Below are 20,343 nucleotides of genomic sequence, written 5' to 3'. Positions count from 1 at the left end.
CCTTCCTTCCTTCCTTCCTTCCTTCCTTCCTTCCTTCCTTCCTTCCTCCCTCCCTCCCTCCCTCCCTCCCTCCCTCCCTTCTCCTTCGCCTCTTCTTTTCTTCTTCTCTTCTAGAGATTGAATTCATGTCCTCAGAAGCACTTCACTGACTGAGCCATCTTCTGCTCCCCTCTGCCCTCATTCTTGGTAGTTGGCTTTGGTTTGGTTTTTTTGAGACAGGGTTTCTCAGTGACCAGGAAGGCCTTGAACTTCACAGAGATCCACCTGCCTCTGCTTCCTGAGTGCTGGGATTAAAGCCTGGCTGGAAGTTGGCTTTAGTGATGGGAGTACAGCCAGGTACGAAAACAAGGGTGGGGTCAAGCCTGCATATCAAACAGGATGTGTGTTGAAGAATGCTGCATGACTCTTAGTTTGGGTCTTATTTGCCCTAGATGTGTGTTCCCTTCTAATTAAAGCTTTGTTTCCCATGAACTTAGTTCTGGTCTTATTGTCATAGGCACACCCTAGAACTGTTTTCGTGTCTCTTTGATTAATGGCCTTTGCTGCAGATATTCTGATGGGCGTAGAGTGTCAGCTGAACACAGGATAAAGAATGGAGGTCAGGCCCAGTTAGTGCTCAGCATTGCTTCACACATGTGCCATTTCTTTCCAGTGGGCAGGAAGGGAAGAGACTGCAGCAGCAGCAACAGCTCATCTTAGCCCAGCACAGCAGACGGCAGAGCACTTTCACTTTGCTTCATGCTAATAATCACCGGGTGTGGTAGAAAGAGCAACTGCCGGTTTGTGGATGAGGACCGAAGCCTCAGAAGTCACATGACTTGCCCATAGTCTTGGTGCCACCTAGAAACGGGCAGATTCGGCCCAGCCTTTCTGGCTCTAGGCCTGTTGTTGTTCAAGTATACTTGAAGGGGCCGCGGGTACAGCTCAGTTGCAGAGCACTCGCCTGTCACGCACGAGGCCCTGGTTTCAGCCCCCAGCGGCACATAAACCAGGGGAGGTAGCCTGTGCCTGTCATGTCAGCTTTCGGGAGGACTGGAGCTCCAGACCATCCTGTGCTGCATAATCAAGGTCAAGGCCAGCCTGAGCTATGTGAGAAAGAAAGGGCAGGGAAGGGGTTCACTTGAAAGCTGAAACAGGATCTAGTTGAAGTCCTATGATTGGTAAGGTCAGCAGGTCAGGTTTGAGGAGATAGAGGTGGAAGTAACTTTCAGTTTTGGCCTTCCAGGTTGTTGTCCATGTCTGCCATTTTGAGAGGCAGGAAGTCTATAGACAGTTTTCTGCTTCTGTCAGGGTAACCTGTGTTAAATCAGAGGTGCTTTGCTTTTTTTGTGCTATGGATGCTTCTTGAAGAATGTTACATATCTTGGACTGCGCAGCTGTCTAAGCAAGCGACTGCAGTTCATTACACGACTCCCAAGCCCTCAGTGCTGCTTCAGCAGGACTACTGGAGTGAGCCTTCTCCATCTGGGACAGACTCCCAAAATCCTCTCCTGGTGCTCATGTTGGCCATTGCCCATAGCCAGGGAAGGGCCCTTTCTGTTTCCTGCATCTATCCCAGGATTCTCTGTGCTCTTCACCCGCTGGGTGGAAGGCCTAGGTACAATGACCTCACCCCTGATCCAGTCAGCAGGAGGTGGGATCTGTCTCAGAAGGAGTAGGTTCTAGCCAGGAAAACAGCAAAAAGCCCAGATTTATTTGTCAGAACTTCATGTCCAGTCCTGGACATGTGCTAGGCTCTGCAGCCGTGGAGCCCCACCCAGCCTGATTCTTTGACTCTCAGGGATATAGCTCTAGAAATTGGAACTATTTAGCCATGAAATCAGCGGAGTTGAAATGTCAACTTCGACAGTCAGTGGGCTGGCAGATGTCATAGGCAGATGGCCCTCATATCTCAGAGCTGAAAATTCAAACCAGGCTATGGAGAAAGTTCATGAAGTTCTTCCACATGTACTTTTCATCACTTGGGATGTGTTGGAGAATGAGCATATATAAAAGCCCACTTTCTCACTTCTTTTTGTCCTTTGGACTAGTGAAACAATGGTTTTCAAATTTTTGCGGTACCAAAATGGCCAAGCCACAAAAGATAAGACTTCTGGGAACCCACGATTTTGAAGGCCCTTGAACTCCACTGGAGTGCCCTTGTCTTGAGCCATCCTCTGGGAAATGTGTAGTTTCTATATTTACTTCATGGAGCCATTCTGTGCTCCCCTGAGTGGAAGTAGGACACAGCCCTATTCAGAGGATTTAAGAGTTGATGGCAAAGGTAACTTCCTAAGATAGATGGCAGCTTCTGCATGTGAAATAGTGAGGACACCTCAGTGGCCTTGTGTGACATCTGTAGCAGTTCCTGGGCGGGTGGTGCACACCTTTAATCTCAGCACTCTGGGAGGCAGAGGCAGGTGGATCTCTATGAGTTCGAGGCCAGCCTGGTCTATAAAGCGAGTCAGGACATCCAGGGATACTCAGAGAAACCCTGTCTTGGGTGGGGTGCAGGGGGATAGTCTCTTCCAAGTGATTTCAAATTATCAGTACTAACCACTGGGGCCAGAAGATGTCTCCATGAGTAAAGGCACTAGCCACCAAATCTGATGACCTCTTCAATCCTTGGGACTCACAGGGTAGAAGGAGCAAACTGACAGACATAATAAATTTAGAAATAAATGTAATTTTAGAAATAAGAATTAAAAGGGCTGGAGAAATAGTCTAGCTATTCAGAGCACTGGTGATTCTTCCAGAGGATCTGGGTTCAACTGCCAGCATCGACATGGTGGCTCACAACCATCTGTAATTCCAGTCCCAGGAAATAATCCCTCTTCTGCCCTCCAGGGGCACTGCATGCCTAGTACACAGACACACATGCAGGTACACCCATCAGCATAAAATAACAGTATTATTTTTTAAAAATTAAAATTAAAAACCTAACAATTGCAACTGGAAACAAAAAGGCCCTGTACAGTCCGACTCCAGAGCCGCTAGTGAGCTTACCACGTAACCAGAGGGGAACAGCGATTCCTTTTCGATGTCAGCATCTGTAGGGAGCCAGGTCCCCCCACCACACACACACACACACACACACACACACACACACACACACACATCCAGGGTGGGTGGGTGAGTGGAGAATGGGGGATTGAGCTTGATGGCCAAGAGCTGTCTGTGGTGAGCAGCATTTCCAAAACTGCCTGGTGGGTCCCACTAGCCTGGACACTTATGTAAATCTGGAACTGTTCCAGAAGGTACTGTTTGATGCCCTTCCTGCTTCAGCTCACGAGCACAGCCTTGCAGGCGCCTTGAACATAGCTCTGAGTCCTCTTATAAATGATTGGACAGTATATTCTTGAGAAAATGGAAATCAGAACTTTTTATTTTCTTAATTCATAAATGTGCTCATTTAAGACAGTGAGCTTGTCATGGAGGAGGAAAACAGGTGCTAGCAAGAAGGCCCAGAGTATCAGCTGGTTGCAGCCAGCTGGGGTAGAGCCCAGTCTGGGACTAAAGCTGTAATGAGGAATGCCATAGCTCTTAGGCAATGCATCCTTCAAGTCTGAGGCTTGTCTGTTTCTCCTGCTCAGTCAGAGCTGCCTACTTGTCTTTGTTCAGAGTGTCACCAGGTCCCTAGTGGCGAGAAAGGGTTAAGAGCTGCCCTCTGCCACCAGAAATGTGTATTCTTAAAGCTCTGCTGTCCGCATGGGTCATAAGAGGCTTCTCTTTGCAGAGATTGCCTTCTTGGAGTTCTGGCAACATGAAACTTGGAATGAGTAATGTCCTGGACCTTCCTGGCAAAGCTTTAGGGCAGCAAGGAGGGAGGAGAAGAAATCCATGATGAACACATCCTTCCTGGCTGGACACTTACAGTCTGTCCTTTCCAACTACCTAAGGCCAAGATTTTAAAACCCATTTTCTGTCTTGCTTCACTTCCCTGTGCCTTGTCTTCTTAGCATGGAAGTTTGGGTGTCACTTGATCCTGTATCAAGAAAGTCCAGGGCTTTACCCATATCATCTTACATGTCCATCACCAAGTCACCTCAGCAATGTGCTTTAACAGAGCTGGCTGGAGAAGCACAGGCGCTGCCCAACCTGGGGAACCTGGGGTTCCCACACAAACCTGATACAGGCATGGCTAGAAGTCTTCACATACCTGAAGGAGGAGCCATGATTCTCTCCTTCTCCTTCCTGACAGAAGTGGCTACTGAAATGGCCAAACCTGTTGTCAAGGAGTAGAATTCAGACGGAGATGGAGAGAAGCACAACCTTAGGTAGGCTGCCCGAGAACCAGAGGAACCCACATGCCAGTCATGTTTAGTTGAAGGAAGAAGCGGAGGCTGAAGATGGCCTTGGGGGGGACCCCTCCATGCTTACCACATCTCAGCAGGTGCTGGTTTATCATGAAATTGGAGCGACCACGATGGAGTTACTGTGCAACAAGTCTTTAGAGCTTTGCTGTTGCTACCTTGAGTTTTTCTGGTCACTTTCCATTCTCCTGCCTCATCAAGCACAGGCATTCTCCCCGCCTTCTTCACCCTGGTCTGTCTCGTGTAAGACCAAGGCCAGTTTTCAAACTATAGTGAGTGTCTGTAGCGGGCCCACAAGCCCGCTTCTGTGCCCCTGTGCCCCTGCTTGTTGCTGTGAGTCAGCCTGCCTGTCCACGAGGCCCACGGCAGGTCCGCACCTGACTAGTGTATCTAATTGGTGCACCTCTGACTTGTCGCCCACCACCTGACCATGTGCGAATCCAACAGGTTCCTTTGAAGAAGTTGAGAAACAACTCGGAGAAGCAGAAAGAACTCTCTTTAGGATAACAGAATTAGGTTGTAACCAAAACTGTCATTTTCTAGGTTTTTTTTCTAGCTTTTCTAGGCGTAGCAGATGGAAGCTTGGCTGTCACAGGTGTGTGCCCCTGCATTTGCACCTGAGAGGACAGCTTAAGTATCGGCCTCCGCTTTCACATGCAGCAGCGCTTCCCAGCCCTCCTAACACGGTGGCCCTTCAATGCACTTCCTTGTGTTGTGTGACCCCAGCCATAAAGTTAGGTTTGTTGCTGCTTCAACTGTGACTTCGCTACTGTTACAAATCATACTGTAAGTTAGGGATCCCTGTGACAGGTCGTTCGTTCAACCCCCAAAGGGGTCACAACCCACAGGTTGGGAATCACTCGCTTGGAGGCACACTTTCCTTGCTGTTCATCACTGTGCATCAGGCCACATGGCCTGTGAGCTTCCAGGGAGTCTCCTGTCTCAATTATAGGCAGGTGCCCCTGTGTGCACATATATGAGTGCTGAGGATGGGAACTCGGGTCCTTATACATGTGAGGCAGCTGCTTTACTCACCGAGCTTTCTCTGAAGCCCTCCTTGGGTAACGTACTAAATCAGCTGGAATGCTAAAATGTCTCAGCAGCTGGCCATGGTGGTGCATGCATGTGATTCCAGCACTTGAAAGGTTGAGGCAGGAGCATCATCCTGAGTTTGAGTCTAGTTTGGGCTACGTAGTGAGACCACATCTGAAAAATACATCTGGTCCGATCCCTGCCACATAAACAAGCACTCAATAGATACGAGCTTGTGTCTTGTTAGTGTGAGAAAATGTCCTTTGCCCAGTGTGTTTAGAATCTGTATCTACTGTGGCCATTTCTCCCCTCACCATCTTGCACTGTTCTTGCATCTTAACTGTTCTTGGGACCCCTCATGTCAAGCTGTGTCTGTGCTTGTGAGGCGTATTTCTAGAAGTCAGGTTGTGTATTACTCCTGGGGTGGCCAGGACAGGATGTTCAGGTAGCCAGGGGTCTGGATAATCAGCTCTGGCTGCAGCCCAGGAGCAGCTGGACTGAGAGAGTCCAGCCAAGCAGTGTTCAAACAGCGGTGCTTTATGGGAGTCGGTGGTGGGTGCCTCTGGACACTGCACACGGATTTTGTTCATTATTTATGTGTATGTTGACAGGGTCTCTCTACATAACCCTAACGTCCTGGAACTCACTGAGATCCTCCTGCCTCTGATCCTGAGTGCTGGGATAAAAGGCATGGGCCACCACACCCAGCCTGGTTCTTTTAAAACAGTTTTCTGGGCCTTGGTGGCATACAACTTTAACTCCAGCAAAGGCAGGAGGCAGAGGCAGGCAGCTCTCTGAGTTCAAAGCCAGCCTGGTCTACAGAGAGAATAACAGGATGGCCAGGACTATGCAGAGAAAACCCTGTTTAGAAAAAGTATATGTAAGTGAATAATAAGAAACGTGTGTGTGTGTGTGTGTGTGTGTGTGTGTGTGTGTGTGTGTGTAGATGCATGCAGTAGCAGTGGGGACGTTGGATTTCCTGGACCTGGATGGTAGGCTGTTATGAGCTGCCTGGAGTGGGTGCGGAGCACGGCCTCTTCATGGGCAAATCACTACTCTTAACTACTGAGCCATCTCTCCAGATCCGTTGATTAGGGTTGTAGTGTTCCAGGGGGTGAGCAGAGTCTCAGTCCCCAAAAGGCATAGTGGCGCACGCCTGTAATCCAGCACTTGGGGAGGCAGAAACAGCCGGATCTCTGTGAGTTCCAGGCCAGCCTGCTCTACAAATCGAGTTCAGGGATACACAGAAACTCTGTCTTAAAAAAAAAAAAAAAAAAAAAAAAGGAGTTACACGCTGAATTGTTCCAGAAGTAATTGTTAGGACTCAGTACTGAGACACAGATCCCTCGACCCAGGAGCTTTTCCAAGTGTTTAACCTGTATGTGAGCTGCTAACCTGAGGCTTCAAGCTGTACCACAGAACCCTCTCTGTACATCACTGACGGCTTCGAACCCTCTTCCTCTACACATCCATTACTAGCTTTTGGACGAGTGATTGCTGAATGGCACTATGTGCCTGGCGCTTGAAGAACGGGAGATTCTTTGAGATGTGGAAAATAGACAAGGCACCGTGGTGTCTCCGTGGTGTGTGTTGTCACAGCAGACTGACAGTGGACAGGTACAGCAACCGTCTATGGTGGCAGGTGTTCGCTTCCTTGTATTTATTTGTGTTGTCTGTGTTCTGAGCTATCCTACAGCTAAAGTTGTGTTGGGAGGACACTGTTGTGGAGGGCATTGGCCCATCACTGAGAAAGCAGTTTTGCTACAGTACAGCCTTGCACCATGGAGCCAGGAGCCAGGAGCCAGGAGCCAGGGCCAGCTTCCTTCCCTCTGGTTCCCTGCAATGGATTCTCTAGCTGTGCAGGTTGAGGAGAGAGCTGGCCTGTCCTCGTTTGTCTTGAAGTTGTCTGCTAAACCTAGAGCTCCCCCTACTGTCAGAAAATGAAAGGGTTGTCAGGGCTTTTTAAAAGTTTTCTTTTTAAATTCTCTTTAACTTACCTTGTTTTTAATTTAAACAGAATGCTGCTGGGACTTTGAAGCGCCTTCTGAGCAAGCTCTTGAGAGGCCCACCCCTGGGAATTGAGGGGCGGAAGCACAGAGGCCAGGCAGGATAGGTCATATCTGTGCTCTTGCTACTTTTAGCGGCTCCTACCCTTACCCTCCTACCACAGCCAGCGGCCTGGAAGGTTATCTTTGCACACAGTCTCACAGCTGTCTGCAGCCTTGGGCAGCAGAAGTGAAACTGACCACAGCCTCCACATTTCTCACCTACTGCCACTGTTCCCTAGTGAAGGGAGCCCCACTCTCTCCCGTACCTTAAGTTGTCATGTGTCACTTGGAGTGTTCATGGTGCATTTGCAGAGGAACTGCAGCTGGGCTTGCCCTGAGATCCCTGTGACAGGCTCAGACCCCAGAATAGGACCCACCCTTCTAGAAGCAGTTGCTAGTGTATGGTCCAGCACCAGCCAACAATGACTGAAACTTTCTTAGTCCTCAAAGATAAACCTGAGCTTCATTCTCATAGTGCTGTTGGTACCGGCTGAAAACTGAGAAAGTTCTGCCTGAAGCAGGCGGTCTTGGAGGCTTTCCGGATGGGACTCTGAACCAGGAGTTCCGACTCTGAATCAGGAGGGGCTGGTGCCCCAGAGATCTGAGAGCGGCCAGCCATAAAGACACATGCTTCCTTGGGTGTCAGTCAGGCGCCATCTCTCCTGCAGACGCCATCTCTCCTGCAGCTGCAGGGTCGCACTGGCGTGTCTTACAGGTTGTGTCTGCTGTTGTTTGGGGATTTGGGGCTGAGGCTGAGCCCAGGAGCTTGCCTGTGCCAAGTGGGCACCAAGCTAGCCTCAGCCTCTAAAAGTAATTCTTCTATGTTTTTTTTTTTTTTTTCTCAACAGCTTTGAAAAGTCCAGCTGCATTTCATGAGCAGAGAAGGAGCCTGGAGCGGGCCAGGGTAAGGCTCCCTTCCCCGAGGACCTCCGGAGCACAGTCAGCTTCATCCACCAGCTGCTTTTACTTCCAGTCTGGCGCAGCTTTGGGGTCAGCCCTCACCTTACAGCTCTGAAGAGTAGAAACCTTGGCCTTCCGTGTTCTTCCCTCCCCAGCCATCTTCCCTGTAGTGTGGTCAGACCAAGACTCTCTGTTAGTACCTAGGAGCTCCCTCCGCAGAGCTGGCCTTGGAGACCACCATCTTCCCCCCATTGAGCCTCATGTCGGTGATCTGCGCCAGTGGTACCCATGGGCAGGCTTTCCACTTGGGGGCCGTCACCACCCACGGCTTTATGGGCACTCCAGTGAGTGCCCATCTCCATTTGCCCCAAAGCGGCCAGCAGCCAGTTACACCCTTTGTAAAGTAGACGCGGGTGTGCTGGAGGCCACACTTCCTGCTCTAGCACCTTGCTGCATCCTTGTCCCCTCCATTTCAGTTCCCCACGGCCTCTGTGGAATGGCCTGCGCCTGGTGTGGGTGGAGATGGGGAAGTGACCGCCTCAGGTTTCCCCTCCTCCCACTGGAGGAGTGCTGGCCTGGCCTGCCTGAACCCCATACCATTCTTAGAGACAAGCACGCTCACTCCTGAGGCTGCTTTTTTCTCTTCATAAAATCATGGTAACAGTAAAGCCGCTTACTTCCATGTGCTGGGAGCCAGAGAAGGGCCTGCAAGAGCAAGGGTCAGAGTTGTAGCCAGGCAGATTGCTGCAGGGTGCAGAGGGACCTGCTTAGACACCGCTGTGTGAGCTTGTGTTCATTTCCTATTTACCAGCGCTGGAGCCGTGAGTTAAGGTGTGGCCGCCCATGCTTTCTAGATGCAGCAGAGCTAACTACTGTGGCCAGCTAGAAAGCAGTAAAGCTGGCACCCAAACCATGGTCTGTGGGGTTGAGACTTGCACTACATTTCGTGTGTGTGTGTGTGTGTGTGTGTGTGTGTCTGTGTGTATTGGCACATGTGTGGAGGTCAGAGGATAACTTGGCAAGAGTTCTGTCCTTTCACCATTTAGGTCCTATCCAAACTGAAGTCAGCAGGCTCCATGGCAAGCAGCGTAATTTGCCCACTGAGCCACTTCACCAGCCATATATATATTATACACAAACATATATATATATATGTTTGGTTATATATGCAAAATGATTTCATTTCTTAACACATGGTACATGTACTCGTCTACAGGTGCACATGTTGCACCTCTGTTCAGAAACGACTGCCAAATTACAATAACAGGTTTAATATTTAAATGTGTATTAAACTTGTCAGTTAAAATATGAAAAATGATGTACTGGATTGGTCATGGATTAGTTGCTTTACTCATTTATACCAATTCAGAGCTTTGAAAAGCTGCTTTTGCATCTGAGTAAGAGGCAGCACTGTCAGCTTGTCTTCCATAGGACTTTTTACATGATTCCAGTCAGGTCGCCACTCCCTACATCTGTAACCCCTGTACAGACAGCGTCTCGGGGAGAGCCATCCCTGGTGGCTGCAGCAGCCTCGGGTCCCAGGCAAGCTCTCAGATGCAGCCTACTCTGTGTGGCTGCTTCTTCCCTTGTGTTCCCAGCTCTAGGAATGCCTTCAGTGAGAGCTAAAAGCCCTTTCTTTCCCTTCTGCACCAGGAGCAGCCTGGTTCTGTGATGGTCCATCATTAGTAACTTCTAGGTAGCAAGGCCCTAGCCAGTGGACAGCCTTCATAGATCGACTGTTCGTTATAAAGGCCATGACTCAGAACTAGAGAGACAAGAGATGTATTTGAATGGATGTGCCTCTCTGGTGGGTTCTTCCAGCATCTGTCCAAGTTCTCTAAGCTGGAAGTTCCTTCAGATTTTCAAGTGCTATATTCCCCCTGTGCTGTGTATACAGAGCTGCAGCCCCTGATCTCTGCTCACAGCAGAGGGGCTAATGGACTCAGAGTCCATAGCTACTGTCTGTATCTCCAGGCTCAGGCTTCAGGACTGGCACAGGGTCCTAGGCAGCAGCCAGCAGGGTGAGAACCAGGCTGGTCTCTAAGTGATGTGCCCCCAGCAACTCCTCTTTGACCCTGCCTCATTCATCTCCTTTCTCAGGCTGGTCTTGATGTATAATTTGAGAAATGCTGTTGCAGAGGTGAAGAGCATGGGCTCTGCAGTCACATGGACATAGCTTCATGCAGCAGGCTACATGGGCGCAGAGGGAATGGTTTAGTTCTCCCAGCATCTAATAAATGCGGAAATGAGGACATTGGACTTTAAGGAACTAGTGCTCTGACACCGTGTATCAAAATTAGTATTGTATCTGGCAGTCATTCAGGCTGAATTGGAAATGCTCTTGAGATCATGCACGCAATGCAAGGCTTTTGAAACAGGACATAAAATTATATCCACAATAATTACAGCTCTGCAGAGTCAAACTACAAGAAAGAATGTCTGGAAACAGCAAAAACATTTAACTGTTCTGTTGAAGCTGGTTACTGTTTTGTTTTCTAATTTTAGTTACTTGTGTGGTATAAGTATCAGGTGTGAATACACACAGCAGTGGCCTGAGAGGGACGGCACAGATGCAGCTGAAGCTGCTCCGTGCTCTCATACCTCCCCTTGCCTCAGGACCCTGCGGTCACCAAGCTGCAGAGGTGAACAGCAGCAGCCACCGCAGCCAAAGCATGTTTTGTGGCCCTGTCCATACCTATGCTTATGTCCCAGCCCCGAGAGTTCATTGATGTGTTTTTCCATAGACTGAGGACTATCTGAAACGGAAGATCCGTTCCCGGCCAGAGAGATCGGAGCTGGTCAGGATGCACATCCTGGAAGGTGTGTGGGGTTGGAGGAGCTTCCCTGACGCCTGCACCTTCACTGTATTCTTGCGCTCTCCCGCTTTCTGCTATCCGTCTTCTGCTGGCAGGGGCCAGCTGTTGGCTTCACAGTCAGACACAGTTATGTGGCTGCCACTGGCTTATGGGAGTGTGTGAGAAGCACGGACTCTCTCGCCTGGGTTGACACGACCCTTCTCCTGGGTCCACCATCCACTGGTATAAAATTGTTTCTGTCTGCTGGGCAGAGCCATCTCCTAAAAGTTGCACTTTGTTTTTAGACCCATTTGCTTGCTCACTTGCTCGCTCACTTACTCACTGGCATTTCCCTGAGCACCTGTGATGTCAGGCACACTCACCTAGATATAGTGCAGCTGGCCCAGCCATACCTTCTTTGTGTAGTCTTAGCAAAGGAAAGGTTTGGGCGGCAGACAGTGGCACATGTGTGTCCGCTTTTGTTAGGTCACTGGGGTCATTGGAGCCTGGAAGAGACCTTCCTCAAGTCAGAACCCCACATTTTGTAACTGAAGCCACTGAGAGCCAGAACAAAGAGCAGTTTGCCTCTGTGGCCCAGGCCTCAGTGGAGCAAGAACTGCCCTTTGTCTGGTGTTCCTTTAGCTGTGCAGCCCCACATCAGAAACTCCTCAGGACTAGCCTGGCTAGAGTCGTCCTGTGACACGGAAGTCAGGTGGCTTACACTCTCTGCCTGGGCATGCTTCCCACTGCTCTCGCCAGCTCCTGTGGCTCTGGAGACCCTAGGGCAGAACTCTGGCCCTTTCCTTCCATCTTCCTGAACCTCCTTCTTTCCCATGGTAGAGACGTCGGCTGAGCCTTCTCTGCAGGCCAAGCAGCTGAAGCTGAAGAGAGCCAGGCTGGCTGACGACCTCAATGAAAAGATTGCACAGAGGCCTGGCCCCATGGAGCTGGTGGAGAAGAATATCTTGCCTGTAGAGTCCAGCCTGAAGGAAGCCATCATTGGTGAGGAGGCTCCCCCTGTGTGAACCTTAGCCCAGGTCTGGAAGGAGAGAGAGACTGAGTCAAGGGGGAACTTTAACCTAGACATATGGAACAAGGGTTCAGCAGGAGATGTGAGGCGGCGTCGGGGGAGGCACTTGGGAGGAAGTGGAACTCAGGCCCATGTGTTTCAGACGAGAGTGGTGGGGCTCATGTCATTCCCTCTCAGGTGCCCCATGTTCTGCTCCAGAGTCCACTGACCATCACCTCCTAGAGGGCAGGGCCTGCCCAGCTCTTCTTCCAGGTTGCGGCTGGGTGCAGGAGGGGGATAAATAGGATTTGTGGGGCTAGCCTGTACGTGGTCTCTGTCCTGTCAGCATGGCCAGTGGCTTTCTCTAAGATGGGCCCAGCCCAGTGTGAACTACAACCTCTCAGTCCTGCATCACTATTGTCACGTGCTTGGCTCGCAGCTGTCTCTGAGCAGGTCTCATGCTGGGAGTAAGAAAAATCTGTCTGTAGGGTGGGCATGAAGTATAGGGACAGGTGAGGGGACAGAAGGACATTCCTAGCCTGTCAGCACAGTCAGCCAGTGAGAGAGAAGCTTAAATGTTCCTTCCTGGTCCCCCGGGTCTGTGGAAAGCCTCAGGTCACGGCTGGAGAGGAAGAGGCTGCGGGTCGTTCCTCTTTTCGTCTGAGGCCTCCACACCTCTTCCCCTGGCTGTGGAGCCAGTGGTTGTGACATGCCTCTTGACATATCCTCCTGGCCTGTGTTTCTGTCTTTCCTTCACTGCCACTGCCATCCCCACACTGCGGCCCTTGTTCCTGCCTCTGCCCTTTTTGTCAGGCAGCTCTGTGAGCTCTGTCAGAGCGTGGCTCTGGGCCAGGCAGCGCACGTAGGGCAGCAGATTGTCCTGCCACACTTGCTGCCCAGGCACTAGGTCTTGCCTTCATGGGCCTTCACTGACGCCATGTACCTGTGAGGTGGGTGTCCCTTTCCAGGGACCCTCCATCCACAGCCTTAGAGCCTTGGCCTTTGGGAACTGAGCTCTCAGGAGTTGTGTTCATTTGCTGTCACCATGGTCTCAGCAACAGGTCCACGGCCTTCACTGTGTGGAGTGTAAGCATTGGGGAAAACAAAACAGTGTAGAAGTGATACCAGAGGCCAAAACTTAGGGCTTTATTTAGCCCAATAGTCACCTAGGTAGTTCCGGGCAAGCCTGTTTGAGAATGCTGACTGGAAAAAAAGAAAAGGGAAAAAAAAAAACAAACCAAAAAGGCCAGCACAGTGGCACACGCCTGTAATCCCAGCACTCATGGAGGCAGAAGCAGATGGATCTCTGAGTTCGAGGCCAGCCTGGTCTACAACAGGACAGCCAGGACTACACAGAGAAACCCTGTCTTGAAAATCCAAAAAAAAAAAGGAAAAGGGAAAATAAAAAAGGAGAGCGCTGACTGTGTTTCTGAGCTCTGCGCTAAGGCCAGGCAGGCTTAGCAGACGCTCAGCAGGCCCTGCGTGCCCTGTACCTCTTGGACCCAGGGTTGGGTCCTGACAGCCCTTCTTGCCCGCCTACCTGTGCAGGAGCTGTAGGAGTCTTACACTGGCTTTGCATTTCAGTGGGACAGGTGAATTACCCAAAGGTAGCAGACAGCTCCTTCGACGAGGACAGCAGTGATGCCTTGTCCCCTGAGCAGCCCGCCAGCCATGAATCCCAGGGGTCAGTGCCCTCACCCCTGGAGTCCCGAGCCAGTGAACCACTGCCCAGTGCCACCTCCATGTCACCCACTCAGGTGAGCTTGCCTGCCTCTAGACTCTTCCTCACACCTGCCGAGGCTGCCCAGAGTCAAGCCTCTGTCCTGGTCAGGATGCACAGTTCCTACTGTGCGTGAGGCATAGGTGTGTACGTGGTCCTCATTGCAGATGCCAGCAGTGGGCCGTGACTCTGGCAGCAGGAGCACACGGAGAGGCTGGGTGGGAGTCCTGCAGCCCTGGCCACCCGCTCTCGGCTCCACTGGGAGCTGGCTGCTGGTCCAGGGGCACACGGTTCAGTGCGCGCTGCCACCTCGATGAGCCCTCCCCAATTCTCTCCAGACTAGCCTGGCTTTGTACCTTGCTGTCATCCCCCCGGTCACCACTTTGCCTTCTGACCTTGAGGATGGCAGGGCAGGATAGGCATACTCATTTGGGGGTGTCAGGGTCCTCACTTCTCCCCTCCCTCCCAGGTTCTTTCTCAACTCCCGATGGCCCCGGATCCTGGAGAGACGCTCTTCCTGGCAGAGCAGCCTCCTCTGCCTCCCCCACCTCTGCTGCCCCCCAGCCTAACCAACGGAGCCACCATCCCCACTGCCAAGCCTGCTCCCACACTCATTAAGGTACTTTCCAAGTGGCCATCGCCCTCCCTGGGTTTTGAAGTCCTGCTGTGATGTCAGCTAGCTGTAGGAACGATCGCAGAGGGCGGGTATGTCTGTCTCCCAGTGGTCAAGGACCTGACCCAGGAGGGTCTGGGAATTTCTTCTGATCTCAGCCTGTTTTTGTTGCTAGGAACACATTACCACAGCCTGGACATAGATTAAAGAAAAAGGCCTGGGCCACGGAGATGGCTCTCTGGGCACTTGCCACCAAGGCTTCCATCCTGAGTTTGGTCCCCCAGACCCACTCACATGGTGGAAGGAAATATAGCTGTCTCCTCACCTCCGCACACGCACTGTGACATGCACACACAATTAAAATGTAATATTGTTAAAGGAGGGTTTTTGTAGCTTACAGTACTAGCCCATGGTAGCAGAGGTCAGTGTCCAGGATTCAGTCATGACGCTGTGCCCTCTGAAGGCCTCTCCATACAAGTTAAACCACCATCCCCTCATGCCTCACGGTGGGGATTCAGCTCTAATGTGAGCGTCAGCAGGTGCCCACACTCACCTGGACTGAGCTGAGCCAGGTGGGCCATTGCCGCTGTAGCCTGCTTGTCTTCACCTCCTCCGCTGACGCCCCTGGGGAGAGGCACGGGGTTGAGCTTGCTGGCCTTGTGTGCACAGGGGGATGGCGTTACTCAGCAGCACAGAAGTCACTGCAGGACTGTGCCCTGCAGAGCCACCCATGAAGCCCCAGGAGTTTCACCTGTCCTCTTTCAGCTGCTTCTCTCATGATCTTGGCTCCCTCCCCATACAGACCCTATGCCAACATGGCAACCACAACCCCCCACCCCCCGCCCCATCCCAGCCTTCTCCTTTGGCTTGAGAGTGTGTGGTGGCGTGGGGAGCTGACGCTCACAGCCCGAGAGCTGTCCAGGTTCTCTTCTGGTATGCACTAAGTGCTCAATTGGCTAGCGGCCTCCTGTCTGTCTGCAGTGTTCCCAGATGCCTCCCGGCCCCCAGGCAGCAGGAGCTGCCAACAGCCTCACCTCCTGGCACAGGCCTCCTACAGCTTCATTGTCTTTATGGCCCATGGATGTCATACATGTCCCCAGCTCCTCTTTAACTCTCGTCACGACACATGGCCTCTGTCTGTGCCTGCTTTTTCCTGGTGCACTCCCCAGTAGGTTGTGTCTGGCTCTCTGGTGCAGCAGGAAGCTGAGCACTATCCCCTCCCGGGGCCTGGCTTCCCTCCTGCTTTGCTTTTCCTGACTCCTTGCTTGGGATGGGCCAGCCTTCCCTCTGCAGTCTGGGTGCCCATGGCCATCCACTCAGTGTTCTGCTGGCTCCATGGTCTCGTCAGACACACCGACAAAGTTAGGATCTCTTCCTGGCCTCTGAGAGCCTGGCTCCTCCCTGCCGTATGTCCATGCTGTCGTCCTTCAGTGGGCACCGCTGCCCACACCCTCCTTTGGCCGTCAGTGCCGCCCTGCCACCCGCTCAAGACTCTATCTGACCCCTGCATCGTCGTCTATCCTGGTCTCACCTTGGTCTGCTCGGGGGTGCTCAGGCTCCCACAGTCCTCTCCAGAACCCCCTGATTATTTTGCCTTCATCTACCCCCACCTGCCCCAGAAGCAGGTGTTTTGAGCATGACCCACTGACCCTTCTTGGTTGTTGGCCTGAGTCCTCTGACCATCCAGGCCTTACTAAAGTTGTGCCAGCTTGGAGCCTATGGGCACACACAGAAGATGGTGGCATCCTGGGCTGGATCAAGAACAAGGTCACAGTGACCTTGGGCAAGTGACTCCTGAGAGTGTTTCCAGGTTGCTGTGACACTTCCTTTCTAGGTAGGACTCTTAGAGGCCAGTATGGTGCTTTTGAGCATGGCTGTGCAGCACAGCTCAGGGTGATGGCGACACCTGTGCAGATCGTCTGGCTGGTCTTTCTTCCAGCCTGCCATGTCTGTCAGGATAGGGACAGTCTCGTAGAGTAGGGTGGGTGCTGCCTTAGAAGATGAGATGCTGGGCATAGGATTAGGCGGTGTCTCCTCCAGGTGGCCCTTGATGCCCTGCCTCATGTCCCCTCAGCAAAGCCAACCGAAGTCTGCCAGCGAGAAGTCACAGCGCAGCAAGAAGGCCAAGGAGCTGAAGCCAAAGGTGAAGAAGCTCAAGTACCATCAGTATATCCCCCCGGACCAAAAGCAGGACAAGGGGGCGCCCGCCATGGACTCCTCCTACGCCAAGATCCTGCAGCAGCAGCAACTCTTCCTGCAGCTGCAGATCCTCAACCAGCAGCAGCAGCAGCAGCAGCAGCAGCACTACAACTACCAGGCCATCCTGCCTGCCCCTCCCAAGTAGGAGCACAAGTCCCAAGGCTCTTCAGGTGGGGCCGCTGCCTGCAGAGGCTAGGAGGCACTAAGGTTGCCTGTTTCTCTCTTGCCTCAGGCCAGCAGCCGAGACTCCTGGAAACGGTGCTCCCACCCCATCGCGCAGCCTCTCCACCAGCAGCACTTCCAGCTCAGGCACGCCAGGGCCCAGTGGGCTGGCACGTCAGAACAGCACTGCGCTGGCTGGCAAACCAGGAGCCCTGCCAGCCAACCTGGATGACATGAAGGTAGGTGGCTGACCCCTTCTCACCGGAAGACTAGTCTCTCCCATGAGGGATAAGGGCCAGGTTTTAGTCAGGGACGGTGATGGCCCACCGGATGGAAGGCAGAGCAGGCTCCAGATCTGATCTGCTGTGACAGGAGCAGCTTCGAGCCTGCTCTAAGGCCTCTCCGGCCCATAGCAGTGTCAGCCCTGTGTATGTGTGCAGGGCTGGGGCAAATCTCGTACTCTCCACTGTCCTTACCATGTGATAGTCCGTAACAGCAGGGTTGTTCCCGCTGGGAGAGCAGGCACAGGTGGGACTGTCCATTTTACCTCCCTCTTCTCTGCCCGTCAGTGCCAGGGGCCTAGTCTGGCTGTTTTCTCTGCCACCGATCAGAAGGTGGGGTAGGCCGGAGGCTTCTCCTGCACCTGTCCTCCTGTGTCATAACCTGGATCCCAGCAAGACGACATTCACGAGGGCTGATGGGCTCCAGCTGGACTTACGTCCTGTGGCTGCGCAGTAGCTTCATGCCCTCGTGGTTGTACTGGTCTATGAGATTGCCTTGTCCAGTGTAGCCAAGGAAGCCATGTGGAGCTGGGGGAGTACTCTAGGGGAGGGGCCTGCGAGGTCTGTAAAGGACTGGGAGTCAGCTGCAGTGAAGGCCTGACTGACACCCTGCTAGCCTCCCAGCTTTCACCTGGCCCAGTTCCCCCGGACCCTGGCTGCCCTAACCCTCAACCCCTGCAGGTGGCAGAGCTGAAGCAAGAGCTGAAGTTGCGGTCACTGCCCGTCTCCGGCACCAAGACAGAGCTGATTGAGCGCCTGCGTGCCTACCAAGACCAAGTCAGCCCAGCTCCAGGAGCCCCCAAGGCCCCTGCCACCACCTCTGTCCTGTCCAAGGCCGGTGAGGTAGTGGTCGCCTTCCCTGCGGCCCTGCTGAGCTCAGGGTCAGCGCTTGTAACAGCAGGCCTGGCACCAGCTGAGATGGTGGTGGCCACAGTAACCAGCAATGGCATGGTGAAGTTTGGCAGCACGGGCTCCACACCCCCCGTGTCTCCCACCCCCTCAGAGCGCTCACTGCTCAGCACGGGCGATGAGAATTCCACACCTGGGGATGCCTTTGGTGAGATGGTGACATCGCCGCTGACACAGCTCACCCTGCAGGCCTCCCCACTGCAGATCGTGAAGGAGGAGGGTGCCCGTGCTGCAGCCTGCTGTCTGAGCCCCGGTGGACGGGCCGAGCTGGAGGGACTGGACAAGGACCAGATGCTGCAGGAGAAGGACAAGCAGATTGAGGAGCTGACGCGAATGCTGCAGCAGAAGCAGCAGCTGGTTGAGCTGCTGCGGCTACAGCTGGAACAGCAGAAGCGGGCCCAGCAGCCAGCCCCAGCCAGCAGCCCTGTGAAGCGGGAAAGCAGCTTCTCCAGTTGCCAGCTGAGCTGCCAGCCCCAGGGCTCCGCCCGTGCCTTCGGCCCTGGCCTGGTGGTTCCCACCACCAATCATGGAGATGCTCAGGCCCCAGCCCCAGGGTCCCCACCTGTGATGGTGAAGCAGGAAGCTGGGCCACCTGAGCCAGATCTGGCCCCTGGCCCCCAGCTGCTCCTGGGCTCACAGGGCACCAGCTTCCTTAAGAGGGTCAGCCCTCCTACCCTGGTCACTGACTCTACAGGGACTCACCTCATCCTCAATGTGACCAATAAGAGCGCAGATGGCCCTGGCCTGCCCACGGGGAGCCCCCAGCAGGTAGCTGACGACAGGGGCAGGCTGGGGTGGCACATGGCTGGGTGGAGAATGGACCCTGTCCTGTGGAGCCTGTGTTGTCAGACTCGGGACCCGGCTCTCTGGAGGAGCCTTGAGACCAGGTGTTCTGTCACCCTCAGGCGGGCTCCGCTCTGTCTCTTCTTCCCTGTTCATGAGAGCTCCCAGACTCTCATTAGCGAGCAGAGCTATCCTTGTGGGCAGTGAGGGAGACCCTTCCTCTCCCTGGCACACTTGGAGCCTCGCCTTGCCCTACCCCACCAACACTGTTTCTCCCATGCAGCCCGTCTCCCAGCCTGGCTCTCCAGCCCCCGGTCCCCCTGTCCAGATGGACCTGGAGCACCCGCCTCAGCCCACGCCTGCAACCCCCACATCTCTGCTGAAGAAGGAGCCTCCTGGGTATGAGGAGAGTGTGACTCAGCAGCCTAAGCAGCAGGTGAGGTGCTGGGAGCTGGAGGGTGCTGGCAAGATGTCTCAGCAGATAAAGGCACTTCCCTCACAAGCAGTCTGAGCCTCGGGACCCACATGGTGGAAGGAGAGAACTGATTCCCGATGCTGTCTTCTGACCTCCACATTATGGCATGCACATACACTCACACATATAGGCCCAGGCCCACGCAGACGGGGCAGGGGCTCAGCCCACATGAGCTGGAGGGGGGGGGCGGTGTCAGAAGCAGGTCCATGATGAGCATGGGGAACATTCGGCACAAGGCAGAAGCACTCGCTCGCTAATCTGGCTAACCTGAGCTTAGATGGTATCTGGGTGCCCATTCTAGACTTTCATGTTCTTTTATGTTTCTGTCCCACAGGAAAATGGCTCTTCTAGTCAGCACATGGATGACCTGTTTGATATTCTTATTCAGAGTGGAGGTAAAGCCCCATGCTCAGATGTCTCCCTTCCTCTAGTTGCAGGCTGGCTAATCATTTCAGAGCAGCAGGCCTGACACCATCTTGAAGGCCTGGGCAGGCAGTCTTTTGACATGTAGTTCTTGGGTACTTGTCCCCACAGGCCACAATTAGGTGAACATGGCCTACATCTATCCTTGTAGAGCCGGTCTACAGAGTGTGGGGAGAGCCGTCCAAGCACCTGAGCAGCAGCCCCCGGGAGGGTAGGAGCTTTGGGGCTGTGGAGTGAGGGAAGAGGGCAGAAGAGCACGAGGTCACAGCCAGATCATAAGGGTGGCTGGCCCCAGGAGGCAGTGTACATAGGCTAGAGCAGCGTGGTCTGACACCGGGTCTTTGCTGCTGTGGTGATTGTGGCTATGCACGAAGATCGGGAAGGTGACCCTGCAGTGACCTGGAGAGGATCAGCCAGGGCAGTAGTGCTTGGTACTCTGCAGCTTTTAGGCCTAAGGGGGAACATCTGGGGCTGGGGCTGCCTTGGAGTCTGAGTGGCCTTTCTGACAGTACAGGGGGCTGCACTAGAGTTTAGGAGAGCCCTGTGCCTGAGCTTCACACTATGTCCAGAACAAACTCCATCAGGGCAAAGTGGGCATTGCTTGAAGGAGTTGTGACCACTGAAATTTAAGGGATGACAGGAAGGACAGCTAGGGGCAGGTGATGGCACCTAGGCAGCAGTAAACAGCTACACGGGGAAGAA

The 20,343-nt window shown here is 53.2% G+C and overlaps 1 protein-coding gene across 2 annotated transcripts in view; it reads left to right on the top strand.

The window, feature by feature from the left end:
• The window catches only part of Mrtfa (myocardin related transcription factor A), a 90,523-nt gene that overhangs the window by 67,689 nt on the left and 2,491 nt on the right, over positions 1 to 20,343 (top strand). The window contains exons 3-13 of one of the 2 annotated variants that reach the window (XM_055602995.1): positions 8,221 to 8,276; positions 11,017 to 11,092; positions 11,908 to 12,069; positions 13,661 to 13,833; positions 14,266 to 14,415; positions 16,484 to 16,749; positions 16,841 to 17,009; positions 17,733 to 17,894; positions 18,150 to 18,728; positions 19,027 to 19,179; positions 19,553 to 19,613. In XM_055602995.1, the coding sequence (XP_055458970.1) occupies positions 8,221 to 8,276; positions 11,017 to 11,092; positions 11,908 to 12,069; positions 13,661 to 13,833; positions 14,266 to 14,415; positions 16,484 to 16,749; positions 16,841 to 17,009; positions 17,733 to 17,894; positions 18,150 to 18,728; positions 19,027 to 19,179; positions 19,553 to 19,613 (2,007 nt within the window). Of the gene's footprint in view, positions 1 to 8,220; positions 8,277 to 11,016; positions 11,093 to 11,907; positions 12,070 to 13,660; positions 13,834 to 14,265; positions 14,416 to 16,483; positions 16,750 to 16,840; positions 17,010 to 17,732; positions 18,729 to 19,026; positions 19,180 to 19,552; positions 19,614 to 20,343 lie in introns of both variants that reach the window. The other variant, XM_055602994.1, reaches the window with a different exon arrangement.

This window comes from Psammomys obesus, unplaced genomic scaffold, assembly GCF_907164565.1.
Source record: "Psammomys obesus unplaced genomic scaffold, mPsaObe1.curated_primary_1811, whole genome shotgun sequence".
Classification (NCBI taxonomy): Eukaryota; Metazoa; Chordata; class Mammalia; order Rodentia; family Muridae; genus Psammomys; species Psammomys obesus.
Note: the sequence above shows the minus strand (reverse complement) of the source record. Positions and strands in the feature narration are given on the sequence as shown.